General features: G+C 34.8%; 1 protein-coding gene and 1 long non-coding RNA gene across 2 annotated transcripts; both read right to left on the bottom strand.

The window, feature by feature from the left end:
- Nucleotides 1–2,616: 2,616 nt before the first annotated feature.
- LOC145016852 (uncharacterized) lies at nucleotides 2,617–3,412 on the bottom strand. Its single transcript, XM_078975033.1, has 2 exons — nucleotides 2,827–3,412; nucleotides 2,617–2,756 (listed from the first exon to the last, which is right to left on the bottom strand). Exons 1-2 carry the CDS (start codon nucleotides 3,410–3,412, stop codon nucleotides 2,617–2,619), a joined length of 726 nt encoding a protein of 241 aa, XP_078831159.1.
- A 2,496-nt stretch (nucleotides 3,413–5,908) lies between these two features.
- LOC145014618 (uncharacterized) lies at nucleotides 5,909–6,107 on the bottom strand. The gene is made up of 2 exons (XR_013665568.1): nucleotides 6,039–6,107; nucleotides 5,909–5,950 (listed from the first exon to the last, which is right to left on the bottom strand). It is a non-coding gene; the product is annotated as an uncharacterized LOC145014618 (long non-coding RNA).
- Between the last annotated feature and the right edge of the window lie 18,307 nt (nucleotides 6,108–24,414).

A 24,414-nucleotide genomic window follows, 5' to 3' on the forward strand; every position in this document is an offset into this window, starting at 1 on the left:
CTGCATAAAGCTGAAAATCGTATTCCAAATATAACCATTTCGTAGTCAAAGTATTAATTCATAGTCTATTTATTTATATAAATAGATGTTTAAGATCTAAAAACCAAACACCCGAATCACGTAAACGAAACGAATTCCCATTATTAGAAATGTCGCCGAATGCAACAAGTTCTTCGAATGAAGTACCTGGTTCCAATTCTGAAAGGCCATGGACGACAAACGAGGTGTTAGTTCTAACATGATGTTGGCTAAGTGTTAAGGATGGTGTATCGTTACTTGCTCCCCCGCATTGCCTAATTGGTGATGAATGGAGTCGCATCACATCTTTGTTTAACCATGAGATGGGAGAAGGGCAAAAAAGAGAAAAATCAGATGTTGTTACTAAGTGGACGGATGTAAAGGAAGAAGTGACATGGTTCAATCGAGCATGTAGTTATGCGAAACGTAACAATGTTCGTTATCGTGACGAAGAAGAGTTCTTGGAAGTTGTTACAGAGTTTTACATCTGTGAGCATGACGGCAGAGACTTCGAATATGAGGAAGTTTGGAAGGTTGTTAGAGATAAACAATATTTCAAGTAGACCGCTCTAATTTGTGTTAAGAATAACCCATGGACTTGTGTTTTGTGTTAATGCTTTGTTCGTATTATGTCATTGTTTTTCATGTAATTGTTGTGATGTTTTTAATGGTTCATGGAATCCTTGTTACTAATGTATTCTAATATATTGTGATAACTAATGCAATGACCATTTATTAACTCAAGTTAATCATATGAGTTGCTCACATAATAAACTAAAATATATTTTAAACATATGAAATACATACGAATTACATACGAAATACATGAAAATAACCTAGTACTCACATAATAAACTAAAATACATTTTAAACAAACGAAATACATACGAAATACATAAGAAATACATGAAAATAACCTAGTACTCAAATAATAAACTAAAATAGATTTTAAACAAACGGGATATATTTCAAAATATTCCACAGGGCTTCAAACTGGAATTCCAACCCGTTACTTAATGACTTGTATTCCTCCTTAGCAGCTTCCAAGATGACATCCTCAGTAGCATTTAAATGGGTGTCGTGAATTTTGGTATAAAGATCGTTGAATAATAGAACTTCGGTTTTCATTTCATACCATCTTGCTAAGATGTCTAGTTCGTCACGATCGTTTCTTGTAGCCATTCGGTTTTCAGCATTGAAAATATTTCTTAAACGGCTCCAAAACATTGGATCGTTCAACTTGCTTGTCTCGTACACATGAATATAAGCATGTGTAAGAACCAAGAACTCTTCATTGCTCCATGGTATAGAAGTCATTTTGATTGAAACAAAGAGAGTAGAATCTAAAAACAATATTTGAACAACTTTATTGGTTAATTTAATAAAGTATTGCATGTAACTTAAGGTCAATTTATAGTAGTTTCTACACAAAATTGCAGTCCAATCTTCTAATATGTCTGCAATTCATAGTCAAAATTAACTGACGAATGCAGTGTACTATACTTATAACACAACAGATCACTGTTGGAGTTGACAATTCATCCCCAGTTGAATGACAACACAATACATTGCTGCTTGAGTTGACAAGTCATTGCACCAGGAAAGTAAGGAGTCGTTATAAATAGATTTCAATATCCGTTGTAATTGTATTCTATTACTTCCCTTCTTGCAATTATGGACTCACCACATATATGGAGGAACGCAGAGGAGGTCGCTTTGGTTCAAGCTTGGATTACAACTGTAGAGGTGGATTTTCCACCGGGTCCCCCACAAGTTCGTGCTGGATCATTTTGGTCTCGTGTCTGTCATTTGTTTCACCATTTAATGAACCGCACTCAATATCGAAGAAGAAGAGATGTCAAAGCGAAGTTTCTGGATATGAAAATGAAGGTGAAACAATTTCAACGTATTTATAACGAGTTGGATAACGAACATGCAAATACGGATGAAGACATTCTACGGCAGGTGGCTTTGGAACTATACCGTTTTGAATATGATGGTAGCGAGTTTACCCACTTAGATGCATGGAATCTTTTAAACAATGTCCCTTATTTTTAATATGCATGTTGGTTAAGTTAACTGTTTTTCGTTATTTAAGTTGCTTGTTGTTGTATGTGTCTAGTCGTTACTATTTAATAAACGTCCATTTCTTTTAATGTATGTTGTTTCCTCAATAGCCAATATTTAGAACGCAATAAAATATAAATGGGGTACATAAATAACTAACACATAATACGACATAAAATATAAACTGGGTACATGGATAACTAATACGTAACACAACACTAAAATAAAAACGGGGTACATAAAAAACTAATACATAATACTACATAAAACATAAAGGTGCTACATGAATAACTACTGCATTGAGGGAGGTAACAGGACCACCGTTTCATTTGGTATTTCCCAATGCACATGTGATGGTATAGCATTCACCAACTCAGATCCATATGCAAGTCGATACACATAATTAGTGAACTTGTAATCAACCATTCTCTGAATGGACTCATATGTACGGGTTCTAAGACATGCTATAGCGTGGCCACATGGTATACCGCTTTTTTGCCATTTACCACAACTACATACCCTTCGTTCAAGTTATACGTTGCTGGTGGAAAAAGTGTCATCGACTTCAAATGTATCCCCATACAAACGTCTTGCATTACAATTATAAGACTTGTTGAGACTTTTTTGAACCTTACTCTCAACGTAAGGGATCAACCCACCAGACAACCTCCCTGTAAAATTTGATATTTTAATAAAAATAGTAGCAAAATAAAAAAAACTAAATATATCAATCTCCCTTACCAGCCAGTTCGGCCCGTTCAGCATACTTTGATACTATCGACGTGGTGGTTAACTCAATTATCGTTGTTATAGGAAACTCACGTGAGGATATAATTTGCAAAATTTCAGGGACGTCAATCGATTTAACATTGTAACGTATTTTTGGGAAAAATGCTCTTGTCCATTTTGAAATCGGTATATTGTCAAGCCAGTAAATTGGACTCATAAGCAAGGTGCAGAAAGGTGATTTACTACATGTACTTTGCAACCTTTCCAAACACAAGTAAAAATCATCAACGCTATATGCATTGCATGACTTCCAAAACAACGATTCGACTTCCGTATTGTTATGTTCGACAGACTCACGTATCTTTCGAGCTATATCTTTAGGACAATATCCATGATAGGAATCCGGGTAAGCACTCTCAACACCAAAGTCTATGTTATCACACAGGTTGCTTATGAAACCAACCTCTATGTCCTCACCTAAACAATCTCTTAACCTCATCATGAACCATCTCCATGATTCTTCACACTGTAAGGTTCCCAAACCAGGTGCTAAGAGTAGTGGTTCATGATTTCCATCTAAAGCCACTGCAAAGTACATTGTTGTCAGAAAGCTCCCAAGAAGGGGTAAATAACCCACATATATCAGCGGTATCATGCACTTAAGGAAGGTACGAATCTACATAAAAACGAACACATATTAGTGATAAGTAAAAACTAATCGAGATACATTACCATGAAATATTGTATAACTCAATAAAAGAAGTATGTTATACCACGCAACCTAAAGCCACAAAACAGAAGCGACAGCGGTTGGTATCAGTTTTCTTAATGGCTGTGAAGGTATTAGGATTTGTTCTTTGAAGGTTATGCAAGAAAATTGGTAGTTGAGAAAAGGTTCTTTCGCTGTAACTACTCATTTTCAATACCGATGATAGTGCTCTACAATGATCACACAAATGCATTATGAAACAAATGCAATTATAAATAGAAAATATTGTATCTCTACTGATCAAAAATCATAGTTTAACCTTTTAAATTCATAGTTGAACTTTTTGAATTCATAGTCAAACCAGTTAATTTCATAGTCAAATTTCACTGACCGACATGACAACACTACAGAATGTACTTGTCTGCATTTCATAGTTGAAGTTTTTGAATTCATAGTCAAACCAGTTCATTTCATAGTCAAATTTCACTGACTGACATGACAATACTACATAATGTACTTGTCTGCATTTCATAGTTGAACTTTTTGAATTCATAGTCAAACCAGTTCATTTCATAGTCAAATTTCACTGACCGACATGACAACACTACAGAATGTACTTTTCTGCATTTCATAGTTGAACTTTTTGAATTCATAGTCAAACCAGTTCATTTCATAGTCAAAAAGAATTGTCCGTAATATGATTTATTCTATAAATGGGTGTCACTCATTATGAAAAATTTAACTGAGAAAGTAACTCCGATTTAAAAGAATAAGAAGGCTAATGGCATACTGCAATTGCGGAGGAGAACGTATCGTTAGGATTTCGGGTACAGCTAAAAACCCAGGAAGATTGTTTTACGCTTGCCCGTATTTGGTATCATGTTGTTAACGTCATTCAAATTTAAACCCTCGTGTTTACATCACAAAAATTTATTTTCTTACTGTGAATATTAAATTTAACAGGGACCAAAATGCGGGTTTATCAGTTGGGTTGATGAAGAGAAGGACCAATCTTCTATGGTAATAGCTAAAGTAGCTAACTCTAATAAGCTCTTTCAATCAGAAAATAAGAAGTTAAAGATAGCGTTGGTTTGTAGTTGGGTGTTGTTCTTGGCAGTTCTTGTTTACAAGTTGTAAGCTTTTCAATATTGTTTTTATGGTTTTGAAGTTGTTAGGTCAATAAATTGTTGTATTTGTAACGTTAAAACAAATGTTGTAGTCGTTCTTATGTTGTATGTATTGATAAGTAATTAGTAGGTCATTAATTTGTTGTAATTGTCGTAACGTTATATTTTTTGCCATCCGTTGAGTAAACTGTAAAAATAAACTAATAATGAAATCCAACATTAATTTGTATATACATTTATATAATCCAACTACATAGGACCAAGACAAGACCCCCAAATAATTTTTGTCATCCGGAGACGGAACTCTAAAGCTGCGTTCTTTGGGTCAATAAGAACACGTATTGGTTGACCTGAAACCAATTTCTCCATAAACATACAAAGAAAAACACTGCAATCTCCCAAATGACTACTTTGTTGGGGAACGTTTTCTTCATAAATGAATTGCATATTCAATGGAATCCTTGGGATGTTCCTCCAGGCCCAATACTTAATCTTGTCCAAATAATTTGCCACCCGACGTTCAAATTTGGAAAAGATTCCTTCAGATTGGAATTTTTCATAAGCACCTCTACCAAGACTGTCATAAATATGCACTTCCATTGACGCTAATCGTAGTTCCTCAAATAGCCAATGATTAGGGGATGAATGAATCGGCAATAAGACCTGTATAAGGATTAGAAAATAAAATTATGTTTATTTACATCACAATACAAAAACATCACAATACAAAAACATAACAAAAAAACGATGTTATTTTCAATATAAACTATTAAGTTTACCGTATCAACATCCCACCAAGCAACCATGAAGTTGGGGTACGTAGCAATACCAGCCATAAACGCCCTCCAGTCCTGTCCTTCTTCCAAAGCATGAGAAACAAAAAAATTTGGAGGCATTATTGTATGTCGGTCGCTCTCAAACCGTCTCTCCATCAAAAGTCGGTACCAAATGGTTATATGTTGCACACATGATACTTTTGTTATTGACTAAAAAACAATTAACTTTTAAAAGAATTAATTAACAATTAATTTACCGCTGACTCCAACCATCCGTCGTGTGTATGCCCAAACAATGAGCTCCAAAAATCTCTATCTAACACGAAATTAAACAAACGATGCTGGACATCATATGAATGCAATACATAATTTTGGATGACATCCTCACCGCCTGTTACGTAAGGTTGCAGGCGCAACATGGAGAAGTCATGAGCAACACCAAAAACTGGAGGAGGAACGAGGCTTGTTGATTTCATATCAACCTTCTTTTTTGTTCTTCTTTTTTGCTTCGGTGTCGTGTGCAACTAAAAACAATATTGAAATGTTTAAATCTATATCTTTTAGATAATTCACATAAACATAAAATCATCAGTTTATAAATAAAACGAATACCTCGGTGTAAGGAGGGCACAAATATTGTGATGGTTTTCGACTGCTCGGTTTATCGGGTGTAACTTCTTTGTCATCATCATCATCATGAAAATAATCTACATTTCCCGTTATTATTAGTTCGTCTTCGTCCGGCACATCATCATCAAATTTGTTCCCCGCATTGTCATTCCTCTCCTCCCACTCCTACATTAAAAATAATACTTTATACTTAATAACGAAATACACATAATTTAATAAGCAATAATATCTAAATAAACAAAATATTTATATTAATGTAACTATAATAACCTCTTTAACTTCACTATAATTATTAACATCAAACACATCATCATCAAATTTGTTCCCCGCATACTCATTCCTCTCCTCCAACACCTACATTAAAAATATAACTTTTTACTCAATAAAAAAAGACACTTTATTAAAAAGTAATTATTAAAATCGTAAAGGTAACATCTATAACAACCTTGTCGTCTTGAGTATCACCAAAAACATTTTCAGTTGTATTGTTTTTATTCATCACTTCATCTTGCACAACCTATATTTTCAAATATAAAATATAAACACAGGTATTCATATATGTTAATAAAATTTAATAAATAATGTAGCGTGTAACTAACCTGTTCATCATAATTTCTTTGTGACACTGTCGTATCATCAAAAAAAATGTCGTTCCAAAATTGGTCATTATTCACTTCTTCAACAAAAACCTCTGTAGGTTGTCGGTTCATAAATACATGCTGCTCCAGTGCATGTAGCCGTTTCAACACCTCGTCTAGCTTGTGTTTCCCACTGCCCCGACCTCTACCATGAGAGCGACCACTGGACGACATACTAGACGAAGATTCGTCTTGTCTCCTAAAATGGTCCCGTACTGGGGATGAAACTGCTTTCCCTTCACCATATACATACTCTTGAAATGACATATAATAAAAAGATGTCATCTCACCATCACCCGGTAACATGTTTTGTCTTGGTGGTAGCCCCGCCTAAAAAATTAAACATATTAAAAATGCATATAAAAGTATAATAGTCAACTTTATTAATAATAAACGAAATATTTTTAAACCTGCATCTTTGACCAAATCTTGTTCACGTCAACCCATTTCAATTTTTTTGTTCCACTCCATCGTTTCATCCGAGGCAAGTCTTTATTTTTTCTCGATGCAAATCTACATGCACGAACAGCCGGAATCATCTCATATATCCATATCTACAATTTTTTTACAATTACAGTAATAAAAGTTAAAATTAAAATAAAAAATATAACAATAAAACAATTTAAATATAAGAAAATTTTTATACCCTAAATGGAGCCGTAAATCCTGAGACGGAGTACTTTAAAGTTTGACCACGCTCAGAAACTGATAAATAATTATGTATCTTATTCCATGTATCCTCAAGGTCAACATAAGTAAAATCCCAGAGATAGCTACCCCAAGCGAAGCTAACAAAACAAAAAAACAAAATTGATTATTATATAAATTATAACTTTAATAAAATAGAACTTTTAACGTAAACAAAATATACCTATTCCAGAGATCCAAATTCTCAGCCAAATAAAACCAATCTTGTGGCACCCGATCGTTAACTTCTTTACCCAAAAAACCTTCACACAAAATGTATATCAAACATACTCTAACTGCATCAACGTCGTCAAGTGCTAGGAATGTTCGATTTAAAATTAAACTTTTCAGGTCGCCGATTTTCACCGAACTATTAGTATGGTCCGGAAATAGCCGTTCACGCAGTAAACATCTTTTTTTACTGCTTATTAATTTTTCTGACCCTTTTCTCCCAATGTTTTTTGGATACTCCCCAAAATTGAAGCCGGTAATCAAACAAAACTCTTCCGGCCCATAAACCATTTTCGTATTGCCTACTCGAAAATATAAACGTTTTATTCCATCTGGGGATAAAACAGGGTCCGGCCGGATCTGATGAATGAACATTTTATGAAACAATAATGCGTCCTCTTGTAAACGAGGGACATCAATAAAATAACCAAAGACGGTATCTCTGAAAATAGCACGTCGGGCATCATCTAAAACTTCAAATACTTCCCATATGTTACCGCCAGAGCCTTTTAAGTTCGCAAAGGCTTTCGTATTCATTAAACTAAAATCATGCTGCAAAAAAAACACAAAAACAAATTAGATAACTAAATTTTTTTTTTTTAAATATATGATTACGAACTGCAAATACAATTTCTTAATTACTAATATATATATTTCCGATAAAAAACAATAACATACACATATATAAACAATTTTCCAAGTTATACAACAAATATATTTACGATAGAAAACAATATCTACATAATTATATAAACATTTTATTAAACATATTTTCAACTTAAACGACAAATATATCAACGACAAATATTCAACTTAAACAAATTTTCAACTTAAACGACAAATATATAAACAATTTTTATCTTTCTAATTAAAACTAACATTTTATAACCATATAAACAAAAAAAAAATTTAAAAATAAAACGACAAACAAACTAACAATTTTGCAAGTTATACGACAACTTTATACAAATTTTCAACTTACACGACAAATACAAACAATTTCTAACAATATATATACAACAAATTTTCAACTTATACAAATGTTATACTTATACGACAAACAGAAACAATTTCTAACAATATATATACGACAAATTTTCAACTTATACAAATGTTATACTTATACGACAAATATATATACAAACGACTATTTTCCACTTTATATAAACAATTATACGATAAGAATATACAAGATTTCAGGTTATACAACAACTAAAAAAACAACAAAAATAACAAATTGTAAACATTATCTACGCAGTCTCTACTTATCTCTACTTGTATTTAAACTTCAAGTATACTAAAAAAATATTAAAACTATCAAACACAACAAAATTACCCTTTTTTAACACTAAATAATACAACAAATGATAAAATAAAGAGATTGTTGACATTAAAAGAGTTAAAATCTAACCATATTTGCGGGATTGTTGACATAATCTTCCATTTTCTTCAAAAACTAGCTAAAATTCCGAGAGAAGCCCAAAGTTAGAGAGAGTTTTTGTGTAGAGAAGGGTGAAAAATGAAGAAAAAAAACGTTTTTATAGTCAAAATCGAGGGCATTTCGCAGATGAGAAACAATTTCACAGATGGACCTTCTCATCTGCGAAAGTACAAGTACCTAAAGCACAACTGTGCTTTAGGTACTTGTACTTTCGCAGATGAGAATGTCATTTCGCAGATGGGACCTTCTCATCTGCGAAATGGGTGGCCATTTTTGTAATTTCGATTTTTTTGGCTATTTTTGTAATGCAATTAGTGTAAATGGCTATTTTTATCATTTTCTCTTAAAACAATGAATACTTTGTGTCTTTGTTCTATAGTCCAGATGTAAGATTTATAAAAGTGGTCTATGTGGTTTGCCAAAAGTAACAAAATCAGTCCCTATTAATTGTTTTTGAAATAAATGGTCGTTGTGGTTTGAAAAACTTGGACGGATAACCCTTTCTACTAACGTCGTTAGGGATTAAATTCGTAAGGACATTTGAACCTGAGACCTTCATCCCTTGTTCCAAATCAACCTAAGCCTTATGTCACTAAGCTACATCCTAACTTGGTTTAACGTTCCGAAAACTAACTTATATTACGTAAAGTCGTAATTACATTAACAATAATAAAAAAAATAAAAACATATTTTTACAAAAAAAATTAATAAAACAAAATATATTTTTATTGTATTGTAAAAAAAATATATTTAGACCAATTTTTTTAAGTATTTGTTTATGGAAAATATGCTTTTTTTATATATTTAAAAAATAAGTTTTCATATAAAATGTTATTACATTGTTATAATTTGAAAATATACTTTTAAATACATAAAAAAATGTAATAATATATTATACAAAAATGTTATTACGTTGTTAAAATCTTAAAATATACTTTTACTTTATCTTAACATCTTTAGTTGATTTAAAGCGAATATTCAAGTATTTTTTTACGCTATGTTCTTAATGTTTTTACGTAAAAAAATACTTGTAGTTTTGCTTTCAACCAATTAAATACGTTAACATAATATAAAAGTGTATATTATAAGATTATAACAACATAATAACGTATTATGCAAAACGTAGTTTTTAAATACATAACAAAAATTATTTTACGTAAAATAAATACGTAAAAAACATATAAAGGAATTGTAAAAATTCATTTTTTCTTCAATAAGTAAAAGTACAATTTGTTTTATTAAAAAAAATTATGTAAAAAAAAGTGTAATGTATTTTGTTATTTATCTTTTTTTGCGATTTTACGTAATATAATTTATTTTTCGGAATTATAAACCAAGTTTCGATGCAGCTTAGTGGTATAAGGCTTAGGTTGATTTGGGATTAGGGGCTTCGAATCCTCCTCCATTCATTTAAATTATTTTTAGACGAATTACAAAAATGATCCCTATGGTTTACCAAATGTCACGAATTTAGTCTCTTTGTACTTGAAAAGATGAAAATGTTCTTACGAATTCAGTCATAACGGTTGAATACTAATGACGTTAGTAAAAATGGTCATTCGTGCAAGTTTTTCAAACAACAATGACCATTTACTTCAAAAAAATATTTAATAGGGACTGACTTTGTGACTTTTTGCAAACCATAGGAACCATTTTTGTAATTTTGTCTAAAATTAATAAATATATTTATTTGAATATTTGATATAATTATGATTTTTAAAACGAAATATAAATTTAAGGTCTAGATAAGGCAACATATAATTGTCATAATAACGACTGCTCTTAACTTATTAATTGGGAATAATTTTTTTTATATATTGCATAGTGAAAATAGATAGTATACGTTCTTTTTAAATAATGATCGAAAATTATAATACCCAGAGTCTTTAATCTATGTTGTTGGTTGTAAAGGATACCATCTAACTCTCGTCTACACAAATAGTTAAACAGTAACATCGTAGCAAATAAGAACCATAGATAAAAATCAGTTCCATAATGACTTTGTTTCTTTAATTGCATCGAAGTATTATGTAACGCCAGTAGATCCGAGCTAGTCAATTTAGAGACGATAAGCGTCAAAAATGACTTTTTGATAGAAGAGTGTTTAGACTAAATAATCTTAACCAAGTTGTAGTATATGTCACAAGGTTTCCGTGCATATAAGTCACAAGGTTTCCGTGTATATAAAGAACGCTGAAATCCGAGTTATAACGAAGAAGTTATGATATGTTGAAGTTTCGCGACAGATCTGGCACGACATAGCGCGAAATAAATAGTGAATTTACGATAGAGCAATATTTAGCCTTAGCGATCTAAACGAAAGTCGTAGAATACGTTAAACCAAGAGTGAGCATAAAAAGAACGTCCGAATCTGACTTTGTATGAGGAAGTTATGATTTTTCGAAGTTTCAACTTAGCGGTATGCAGGCCAAAGTTCGAATATGAGATCGAGTGAATTCTAGCCGAAACAATCTAGATGAGAATCGAAGATCTTGTCGATAGTAGTCTAGCGGTAAAAACACAAACGAAAACGGATGTTAGATGAAGGAGTAGTGAATTCATAACAGAGTTTTCCTGTCCCGGCTTACTAAAAATAATATAATAAAAATAAAGTCAAGGTTTGCTGACAGAGTCTAAACGAGAGTTGTAAAGCATAATCTCACCTTTGCATGGATATAAAGAACGTCAAAAACGGACCTCATATTCGAAAGATATGAATTTATGAAGTTCGAGGCACGCTTAACAAAGGGGGAACGCCCCGCGTTCAAAGAAGGAACGCCCCACGTTCGGAGCCCAGAGTCTGTCCCATCGCATGTCAAGTCCGAAGTTCGTAAGCCATCACGCACGGCGGAACGCGCTGCGTTCGGAGTCCAATCTCACCTTATAAATAGAATGCGAGGGCAGCCGAAGTTGTTTGCTAATTTCTTTCCTTTCACCCCTTTATTCTTCCTTTTTCTTGGCAAGTTGTACCCCCGAAGCCCCGATATCATCCTGACCCCCGAAGCAAGTCCCGACGCTCCGAAAATCCCAAGAGAAAGAGTTTTCGAGTTGAAACTCTTTCCGCAAGAAGCCGATTTTGGAGGAAACATTCCGGTTTCATCGGAACCGATTGTTTTAAGAGACGAGGTGTTGTTCGATAATCGTCTTATCAGGTGAGTGTTTAGTTACTTTCTTCTACCGCATAGATATGAAGTATTTGCTATGAAATACGTGCTATGTGTTTATACGTTGTTTGTTTACTTGAGATGGTTGTTGAATGAACGTTTTATATAGGTTTTTAAATGATTTAAACTATATATGTAATTTATATCTAAAAATATGATTGGTAGAACATGGGTAGATGAAATAGTTGGTGTGTGATGAAAGATGAGTTTGAGGATGAGACGAAAGATGATATAGATCATGAGGTGAGGGTGACAGGTGAAAAATGAGTGAAACCTTTACCCAAACGATGGCCCCCGTCATTCATCAGAGTAGGGGATGACAACCACGGACTATTCTAGACAGTCCTGTGGAAAACTAGCAAGCTCGCAACTTGTCGGTATTGTGGACTTAATGTTCACCGGTGTACTCTAAAAACCCAGGCAGTGATAGATTTAGTGCCTTATAATAATACGATGGTAGCTATGGATTTAGTACACTGTAGATGAACCTTGGTAGCTATGAATTTAGTATTGTATAGATGAACCTTGGTAGCTATGGATTTAGTATTGTATAGATGAACCTTGACAGCTATGGATTTAGTGTTTGTTATAGGAACCTCGGGCAGCAATGGACTTTGTGCCAATTCCATAGGTCAATCCTTAGGAACGAATGAATAAAGGATAGTTGATTCTTAGGGTAAAACCTTAAGAAATAAAGAAGATAATGGGGATGGGTAATTGGGTTGATTGTTTGATGGTTAAATATAATAATTATATTATTGTGGGTTGAAAATCCTATATGCTCACCAGGATCCCAAGCCTAAACCACTCAGTTTTCTTTGCATTACAGGTAATGGCACAAGAGTATAAGTTGGTGGACTTGACGTGAGTTTTTGGATTATAAATCAGTAGTTATAAATAACTGTTGTAAGGTCTATTTTATATTGTCTATGCTTTTGGTTTGTATCGGAACATGACATCCTGAGATTTTATTATTTAATGAAAATATATTTCTTTAAAGAAATGCTTTGATAAATTCTTCTCACATTTTGTTTTGGGAACAAATTCTGCAACTGTTTTCTTTAAACAATTACTCTGATTTTAATACAAAGCATAAACAAATTGGTCTTTTCTGGCCGTAAAAATGGGGATGTCACAGTTGGTATCAGAGCATTAGTTTAAGCGAACTAGGAATTTGTAGGATTTCTAGACTTAAACTTAGAATGTTAAGTGAAGATTGTGAGATGAGTGTCTACCATATTTTAGACACAAGCACTAGTATATTTTAGGAAAGATGCCTAAAATGCTTTTACATGTTAAATGCTATATGTTTGCCTTATATGTTATTATTTGTTTGGATCTATGGTCTGTTGCCGACCGGTTCTACAAATTTTATGTGCTCAGGATTCTAAACGTTTAATTATGATATTAGAAATGACATGTACTTTTTCGGAGTAATAAGGAGGATTACACGTCTAAACCTTCCTCTATCTATATACTCGTCTTGATACACTGAATGACTGCTTTGGTGTATAGAACATTATGGTGAAGACTCGTAGAGAATTGAGTAAATAGAGAAAATGAAGGCTTATGATAGTGAATGACACCTATCGGAAGATATCGTAAGAGTGGTATCTTGCCTTTAGAATATGTCTGATAAAATAACAGAATGTTTAATGGTACGTCTGAAGTACACCTTCGATTGGCAGGATGATGGAACGATTGGTGTAATTCGTGAAGTTGTCCCATCGTCTGGAATTTCCATCACCAATCGAGTTGAAGTAGAATTGATGAGTGAAGATGCACATGGAAGAAGTCTTAGTAGAGTAGGAAAAAATGTTGATTAATTGGACACATTCGTATGTGTTAAATTGTTTTGTGATTTTAGGACTTGGGGACTGCGAGAAAATACTTTGGACAAGTATGAGTAGATGTGAATAGTAGTAGAGATCTATACTACTGGAAGCACGGGACTCACGCTTGGATCAAGGAAAGTCACAAGGTTACCAAGAAGCTAGTAATTGATTCCGTTTTATTCGAGTATGTCATTACCATTACTTCAGTAATGACTAAGAAGATCATTGATATTCTGACCCTAGTGGTCATTTCAAATTGAGTCCGACTATGATGAGTTTGTTACGTGGTTCATAGAACCAAGTTCGATGTAACATCTGACCTAAGTCAGAAGATTGAGATCAATGCGATCCATAGTATCGTGGTCGTTGTTAAAGAAGTTAGTAGCTAAAAATGCTACATGCTAAAAATGTGATTATATCACATTAGAATATGAAGGAAGGTAAGTTCCATTCTGGAATTTGACTCTAAGAGACTTGAGTCTAAGCGTTGCATCATACGATGAGAGGTCATTAGAACATGACCCATGAGTCTGTTACAATAAATGAAGGAAAGTACCTATCCTAAGAAGAAGAAGGAGTCCTCAATAAGGATTTATTTTGTAACTCGTAGGTTGCAATTAAGTGTCTAACATAGTACGAAGAGCAGATGCAAGATTGAGCATCGGCTGCAGTCAAGAAGTCCAAGAGTTAGATACTCATTCGAAGAAACATAGAAGTTACAATTATTACCTACGATGAAAAGATATGACATATGGAATCATTATACAACTCCTATTTCGTTGATGATTCCGGGATGTAATCATCCTAAGGGGGAGATAATTGTAATGCCCGTAGATTCGACTAGTCAATTTAGAGACGATAAACGTCAAAAATGACTTATTGATAAAAGATTTGTTTAGAATAAATAATATTAACCAAGTTGTAGTATATGTCACAAGGTTTCCGTGCATATAAAGAACGTTGAAATCTGAGTTATAACGAAGAAGTTATGACTTGTCGAAGTTTCGCGACAGATCCGACATGACATAGCGCGACGTAAATAGTGAATTTACGATAGAGCGATATTTGGCCTTAGAGATCTAAACGAAAGTCGTAGAATACGTTAAACCGAGAGCGTGCATAAAAAGAACGTGCAAATCCAACTTCGTATGAGGAAGTTATGACTTTTCGAAGTTTCGACTTAGCGGTATGAAGCCCAAAGTTCGAATATGAGATCGAGTGATTTCTAGCCAAAAAAATGTAAACAAGAATCGAAGATCTCGTCGATAGTAGTCTAGCGGTAAAACGACAGATGAAAACAGACATTAGATGAAGGAGTTGTGAATTCATAACGAAGTTTTCCTGTCCCGACCTACTACAAATAATATAATAAAAATAAATTCAAAATTTGCCGAAGGAGTCAAAACGAGAATTGTAGAGCATAATCTCACCTTCGCGTGGATATAAAGAACGTCTAAAACAGAGCTCGTATGCGAAAGATATGAATTTTTGAAGTTCGAGGCACCCTTAACAAAGAGGGAACGCCTTGCGTTCAAAGAGGGAACACCCCGCGTTCGGAGCCCAGAGCCTGTCCCGTCGCATGTCAAGTCCTAAGGTTGTAAGCAATGACGCACGGTGGAATGCGTTGCGTTTGGAGGCCAGCCTCACCCTATAAATAGAATGTGAGGCCTACCGAAGTTGTTTGCTAATTTGTTTCCTTTCACCCCCTCATTCTTCCTTTTTCTTGGCAAGTTGTACCCCCGAAGCCCCAGTATCATTCGGACCCCCGAAACAAGTCCCGAAGCTCTGAAAATCCCGAGAAAAAGAGTTTTCGAGCCGAAACTCTATCCGCGAGAAGCCGATTTTGGATGAAGCATCCCGGTTTCATCGGAAACGATTGTTTTAAGAGACGAGGTGATGTCTGATAATCGTCTTATCAAGTGGGTGTGTAGTTAGTTGCTTCTACCGCATAGATATGAAGTATTTGCTATGAAATACATGCTATGTGTTTATATGTTGTTTGTTTACTTGAAATGGTTGTTGAATGAATGTTTTATATAGGTTTTTAAATGATTTAAACTATATATGTAATCTATATCTACAAATATGTTTGGTAGAACATGGGTAGATGAAATAGTTGGTGTGTGATGAAAGATGAGTTTTAGGATGAGACGAAAGTTGATATAGATCATGAGGTGAGGGTGACAGGTGAAAAATGAGTGAAACCTTTACCCAAACGATGGCCCCCGTCATTCATCAGAGTAGGGATGGCAACCACGGACTATTCTAGACAGTCCTGTGGAACACTAGGAAGCTCGTAACTTGTAGGTGTTGTGGACTTGATGTTCATCGGTGTACTCTAAAAACCCAGGCAACTATGGATTTAGTGCTTTATAATAATACGATGGTAACTATGGATTTAGTATAGTGTAGATGAACCTTGGTAGCTATGGATTTAGTACTATATAGATGAACCTTGGTAGCTATGGATTTAGTCTGTATAGATGAACCTTGGCAGCTATGGATTTAGTATTTGTTATAGGAACCTCGGGCAACAATGGACTTTGTGCCAATTCCTTAGGTCAATCCTTAGGAACGAATGAATAAAGGATAGTTGATTCTTAGGGTAAAACCTTAAGAAATAAAGAAGATAATGGGGATGAGTAATTGGGTTGATTGTTTGATGATTAAATATAATAATTATATTATTGTGGGTTGAAAACCCTATATGTTAACCAGGCTCCCAAGCCTGACCCACTCAGTTTTCTTTGCATTACAGGTAATGGCACAAGAGTATAAGTTGGTGGACCTGACGAGAGATTTTGGATTATAGATCAGTAGTTATAAATTAGTGTTGTAAGGTCTATTTTATACTATTTATACTTTTGGCCTGCATCAGAACATGACATCTCGAGATTTTGTTATTTAATGAAAATACATTTCTTTAAAAAAATGTTTTGATAAATTATTATCACATTTTGTTTTAGGAACAAATTCCACAACTGTTTTCTTTAAAAGATTACTCCGATTTTAATACAAAGCATAAACAAATCGGTCTTTTATGGCCGTGAAAATGGGGATGTCACATATTATTTGTCATCATCTAAAAGGCCTAAAACATAACGTACATCTCTAAAATAAGAAAATGCTTCACATTTACTGTCACACCCCCGAACCAAATGGCGTAAACATCTGGGGGCTTATGCGTGACTTCATGCTTGTAGTATCATCACATAGTATATAATTGAAACATAACATCATCATCATCACACATGTAATATAACAAGATACATTGTTTACATCGAGTATTGTGTTTAAATATTACATGCCAAAATAATTAAAGTATGATGAAACAAAATATAACAAAACATCCTTTAGATTGTTCAACCTAACCTGCTTCAACAGTTTTCTGAGAATACAAGTTAATTTATAAAGGTCAACATAAAGATGTTGGTGAGTTCATAAGCATGTTTGAGAAAATGATTTGTATAACTTGTAATCATAAGAAAATCTTGTATTTTCTTAAAATAGTTTAGTATGTTTGTGTCCGATCTTGTATTAATGCATGTGTGTTATTATATAATAGAATTCCAAAATTAAATGAAAAGAATGTAAAGAGAATGCCTCCAGACAACCCTATGTTGCCTGTAAAAGAGAATGCTGGTATATCGACCCCCAGATTGAGTACCGGCGCAAGTATGTTCCTGAGTAATCCAAAGAGAATGGTCTCCCGTAAATTTCATAATGTTAATTCTTCTAAGTGAGTCGTTATAACCATACTAGATAATGACAATTTCGCCTGTCTAGGCGTTTATGGACGCCGACGGATAATTGAATAAGTTTTTTTGTCACCCTAGACTGGTGTAGTATAACTGTAGCGAACAACTCAGGTGTGGGGTGACATCCCCATATAGATCTATACACAAACCCCCTGCTCTCCCTCTAAGAGACTCGGGTTATAACTACTGTCACACCCCAAAATTGGGACGGTGGAAACGTTTGGGGGCGGAGGACGTCATGTACAGTATCACAACAATGCAAAGTAGTAAACAAGCAACAACATCATCCATTGCATTATTAGTATAATTTTACTTACAAGTGTATTCTTTCATAGTAATAACAACATAATGAATACTCAAAATAAAAGACGAGTCTTGACTGCTCCGTCTTCTCTAAACCTTACATCGGTACCTGTCTATTTGTGACCTGAGAACACAAATTATTTTGAAAGAGAGTATCAGCTTTAAAGCTGGTGAATTCATAACTATTTAATGTCATTATCTATATAAGTATTAATGAAAAGTCTTATAAGTAAAAGTGTAAACGTTTGAATTTCCTAGAAAATCCCATATTTCTTACTAGTATAAAAAGGTAGTCTTCTACCAAAACTAGACTGTTTTGAAAGTAGTCTTCTACCTAGACTTAAGTGAAAGAAAGTAAGCAAGTAAGTAGTCTTCTCACGAGACCCGTTGTAAGTAAGTAGTCTTCTCACGAGACCCGCTGTATGTATGTAGTCTTCTCACGAGACCCGCTGTATGTAAGTAGTCTTCTCACGAGACCCGTTGTAAGTAAGTAGTAATATGATTGGTAGTTCCTATTCTATGTTTGGAACTAAAGGTGACTTCCGCAATGAATCGCTAGGTCAAAATCCATATTTATTACCAAATCATATATAAGCCCAAACTATACCTATAATAGCTTACTAGGGATATATGAACGTATACCTTTGCTACCCAAAGGTACTGAACTGACTAATCAGAACTATTATGTCCGTATATGTACACATGATATATAACTAAATATTTAAACGACCTTCGGACGGATACCCGATACCCACCAGACCACATCCCAACAAGGAAAAGGAAATAAAGCGGGTTAGCCTTCCTAAGTCCTTTAAACATTACTTATATAACTATACATATACATGCAAGCTTTTAACAAGGTATCTATGTAAAAGTATCCATGTAAGTGTATCCAAGTAAGTGTATTCATGTAAGTGTATCTCTTCATATAGCATTTAGTATAGACTCATGTATGAACTGAATCTGGTGTAATTCCTTGTAATAGGAATAGCAAGTAGTATCTCCTAACCATACCTATAAAAGTTACTACCAATGTACAAGTATCAACGAAGGTATACCTTTGCTAGCCAAAGGTACTGAACTGACTGAGGGTACTTTTATGTCTATATATGTATACATGATATATAACTAATAGTTAAACGACCTTCGGATGGATAACCGATACCCTAAAGCCACATCCCAACGAGGAAAAGGAAATAAGGCGAGCTAGCCTTCCTAAGTCCTTCAAACATTAGTTATATAACTATACATATATAGGCATGCTTTTAACAATTTAAAAGTATAAACGAAGCTTTGTAAAACATGTAAGGGTTTTGAACAATAAATAAATAATAATGACTTGATGTCATTCTATAAAGCATTTCAAAAGTAATTCCTTTGATAACAAAATATAACAGAGTTTGGAAGAAAACATACAAAAAGTAGTACAGTTTAATAAAAAGTTGTTAAACAAGTAAAACGTTTTGGAACGCCATTTGAAGTAAACGGTTTGATAAAACAGCTAAAAGTGTGGTAAATCCATTTGTATGCTGGTTATAAATCACATGTGATTGATATAATAACTAGCATGATTTAACTTGTATTCCCCCCCTATAAAAGCATTTAAAAACATTTAAAACGTTGATTAGGGGGTATGAACTCACCTACAGTTGGTGGTTTGGATGAACGGAGGATGTAGGAAGCTAAGTGTCAAGTGAGGACTTGTACACACACAATGATCCTAGTTAACATATAATCAAACATATATGTATCTAATTAGTCATTTAAAAACTAATTAACCAAGTTAAAAACACCCTAAGACATGAAAACACTTTGATTCAAGTGTTATAGGTACCAAAGGGTTGCATCTAAAGGCTGTATGGCATGACATTGGAATTTATGGCCCAAAGACCACTCCTTGTGGAGTTTACGGCCTAAGGTCATTACCCCCATGAGTATACGGCTGTAAACTCATGGTACTAAGTTCCATTTGGTGATTTAAGGTCTTACAAGTCAAGATTGAACATCTAATGATCAAGTCCAAGCCTTAGGGTAGCATTAAGGGCACAATAACACTACCTAGTAGAGTTTATGGCCTACGGACCCTTTCCTTAGGTGTTTACGGCCGTAAACTCTTATGAGGAGTTGTTTTGATTGTTGTTTAAGGTCTTAAACACTTCTAGGAAGGATCAAGGTTGGCATCCAAGGCATAGGAAGGAACAAAGGTCCAATTTACCACCTTGAAAGGGGTTTACGACCCAAGATCATCCTTGGCCGTAAACTCCTTTCTTCTATGGTTTCTTGATGATTTTCAAGTGTTATTAAGATCATACTAAGCATACAAGAAGCTAGGGAAAGTGAACTTACAAGATAGGAGCTTGATTGGGTGTTTAAGGTCCAAGAACACTAGTGTGTGTTCTTGGTGTTCTTGGTGTTTTGAAGATCTAATGAAATTCAACAATTGAATGGATGAAATGATGTATAATGACTAGGAGATAGGTTATAACAACAAATCAAGTCAAGTAATACTTACATTTTTGGTAGATCGGGTGAAGAACGGTATGCTACTTGAGAGAGAATGGCTTTGGTTCTTGAGTTTGGAAGTTAGGAAATGAAAGAATGGAGAATAAACTCATGCTTAAGGCATGAGTTTGCGGCCCTAAGAGAGTTCACGGCCCAAACTCTCTTTGTTTGGCCGTGAACACCAATTCAAGGTGTTGATTGATCCATTACATTCCCGATTAACTAGAAATCACTTCCTTTTATCCATCCAATTCGTGAATAATTAATTAAAATACTCAAATGGACTTTAAACTGGCTAAAAATTAGTAGAAAAATATTTAACTTTTAATTGAAGTGTTGGATTGTAGAGTTCGTACGAATGAAAATTTTGGGTTCTCACAACTACAGGCTACCATCGTACACTCAGTAGGTGTCAACCGACACATCTCACTAGATCCTTAATTGAATTTACGCGAAGAGAAATATATAAAACATATTCCAGGCCCAATGAACCATGTAAGTGAACAACTAAGGCTCGCTAAACATGTAAGTCATTTCCAGGCCTGAAAGGAATGAGATTTTATAACTTGGGCCCAAAATATATGTAAAAGGAAAACTAACGCCCATTTCACATGTAAGGTATTTACAGGCCTAAATAGCACGCAAAAAGTATCCAAGGTCCGTCAAGCATGTTAATGGGTCAATGAGGCCCAATAAACATATAAAGAGTATTGAGGACCTATCAAGCATATAAATGGGCCACTAATGCCCAATAACATGAGAATGGAAAAATTAGCCCGTTTGTTATTATTTTGCTAGTATTAGCTTAATTATTTACTAAAATGGCATAAAAGGGCCACTTTTTGTAAAAATGACATTCTTGGCTCATTAATGCCAAAAAATTACAATTAAGGCTGATAGGAATAAATCCTTAATGATCGAATAAATTAAAACTGGTAAACAGAACACGATATGATCAAACTGGTGTTAAATGATTAATAGTCACGCCTCAGAAGAACTTGATGGAGAATTGCTTCTGTAGAGGCTTAAAGTAGGGTTACAAAGATAATTATAAGAGTTAACTTAAATACGTAGCATGCATGCACCTTATATACTATAACCCTAGCAGTAAATATGAGTAGACAGACCCAACTCATTTATACAAAATGGACTAGACAAAACAGGCCCAATGACACAACACTAAATCATCAACAATCTCCCCCTTTGCGTCAATTGAGACTATAGCCAATTAGTTCTTGATTCGCTTATGCACTTTGTAGACCTTGGGAATGAAGCTCAACAACAGCTTGCAAACTTGAATATACTAAGTGATCACATCAGTGAAACACTTTACGTCATTCTTGTTGTTTCCATTAAACCATGCAACCTGCTCCAAAATAAACTCCAAACAGGAAGCAGTAAATAAGTTTTTGTCTTCGAGATGAAAAAATAACTTGTGACGATCTTCTCCTGGATGATCTTTAGGCGTGTACACCACAAACCATCCGTCCTTGAAAATTTTTCCTGGCTTGAGCTTCTCGAAGTCTTTCGGAGCTTCCTTCGGAACATCGCTTCATTTTTACCTCAAAACAGTAGCAATCTCCACATCCATCATTCCAACTTCTTGAATATAAGACTTGATCAAAAGTTGAAGATGGGACACCATAGGTTCGTACTTCTCCTTGTTTCTTAGTAGAATATTGTATATCATCATCCAGTCATGGGGGTTCAAACAAGGCAGGTCTGCGAGAGTGAATTCGTAGGCTTGAGATGTTGATCCTCTCGTAACTTTAAACTTCTCATTATGGAAGCTTTCGATCTAGATCGGCCCAGTAACCTTCATAGCAATAATCTTGCTCTCACTCCTAGTCTCGTACTGAGGCTTCATGTGCTTCAAGTAGAATGCAAATAGCATTTGATCCGCAATGTGGTCTGTGAAAGGTACATTAGCAACCTTTACAAAGGCACAAAACCTGAACGCCTTTGGTGTGATAGGCAGGTCCAATTGCAAATCCTATGTATTTTGGATTTCAAAAGAGGCAATTGGATCCAACCAATACTGACTTGGCATATCCACAGCTTGGTTTTGCATGCGCTTCAGGGTCTACTTAGGAAATAATAACATTTTCTTTTAAGAGTGGCCTGAGCTTCCTTCTCAACTCTTTCATTTTCTTCTGCCTCTCTGACGTTGCGAGCATATTCATCAATCTCTACCTCACGAGCCTTCCGCCTTTTAAGCTCAGCTTCATCAGACTCTTCGTCTTTACTATCCTCAATAATAGGCTCTTCACTGAATAGCTTTTCTTTCTTCTTTGGTTCTTGCTTGATGACAGGAGATTTAATTGGATCTTTGGGGGGTTCATTCGTTTCAACTTTGGAGCTACCTTCTCCCCCTTGTTTCAAAAAAGACATCAGCTTTGAAACACCCTCCAAACAGTGTAACATAGCAAACACCGGTCTTAGCATTTCAGAAAAATGCTTCTTTACTATCATGGAGATCATTGGATCACGAGTCTCAATGATATCAGAGAGCAGTCCAGTGACATCGGAGATGCAACTGCGCGTGACTGCCTTCTTTGTTAGCTAATCATCGACCTGATTTTGAGAGAAGTGAAGCTTGGTTTCCAACGTCTTACACTTTTCCTCCTTGATGGCGAGAGCATCCATGATCTTATTTTCCGTTGCCAAATCCTCTTGAAGCTTTGTGGTTTTTGCAGTGATAGAAGACTGGAATGCTTCATGATCAGACTAAAGCGCTTTGCAAAGCTCAACAAAGTTCACCTTTTCCGTTTGGAACAGGGTACCAACATTCTAAATAGCCTTGTTCATAGGTCACTATGTTGGCGTTGTAGGTGTTCTTGTAATCCTCCATGAATGCTATTGTGTCCGCAATTAGTTTATCGACTTTTTCAGTTATTTCCTTGCAGGCATCAGTAGAATCAGAAACAGCCTTGGACAAAGTAGAGACATTGGTAGAATGTTCCTTTGTAACACGATCAAGGATTGATTCAATAACAACTTTGGAGTAAGCCTCAGAGGTGGAGACTTTAGATGCGAGAAGCAGCTGGTCAATCTTCTCATGAAGAGATTGAAGTTCCCCTTTCATAGTAGAGACTTTATCTTCACTGTCAATCCTTATTTAAAAAGGACTGTAAGCGAATCCGTCCAAATCATCATCTTCATTATCTATGAAACGCATTTCATAGTCATTAGTGCAAATGGGAGATATGGGTGGTGTAACATGGCTTGAAAAACCTAAAGTGTTAGCCCCCATATCAGATACATGGACTGAGCTTGCAGGTGTAGCAGAGGTGTGATGTGAAATGGTGGACTCGGTGAAAATAGGGATTGAGACTGGAATAGTTGTGGATCGTTGAGATGATACTGGTGGTGGCATGGGTGCGATGGTGATTAGGATAGAAGCAATTTTTTTCGGTGAGGAAGGTGGAGAAGGAACATAATTATTAAGAGGTGGAGTTACCTCACAATTTGGAGATGGAGCCTCAGTGCGAACAGGTGGTTCGTTGCGAACTTGTCGACCTCCTCAATGTGAACAAATTCTTGCTCTTTAGTGTGAATGAGCTCATATTCTTCATTACGAACTGGTGGATCATCCTCAATGCGAATGTCTGATTCAATTTCAGATTCATAATTTTCTCTTTCACTCTGAGATGGAGTAGGAGTGGGAGACTTTCACTTTCTAGCAGGTTGCTTCCTTCACTTTGGTGCAGTAGTGGAAGCAGTAGGAGACTTTCGCTTCTTAGACGGAGATTTTGCAGCCTCAGAAGGTCCTTCTTTTTCAATTTCTTTCTTTGTTGCT

The sequence above is a fragment of the Lactuca saligna genome, chromosome 9 (genome assembly GCF_052625555.1).
Source record: "Lactuca saligna cultivar CGN05327 chromosome 9, ASM5262555v1, whole genome shotgun sequence".
In the NCBI taxonomy this organism is placed as follows: domain Eukaryota; kingdom Viridiplantae; phylum Streptophyta; class Magnoliopsida; order Asterales; family Asteraceae; genus Lactuca; species Lactuca saligna.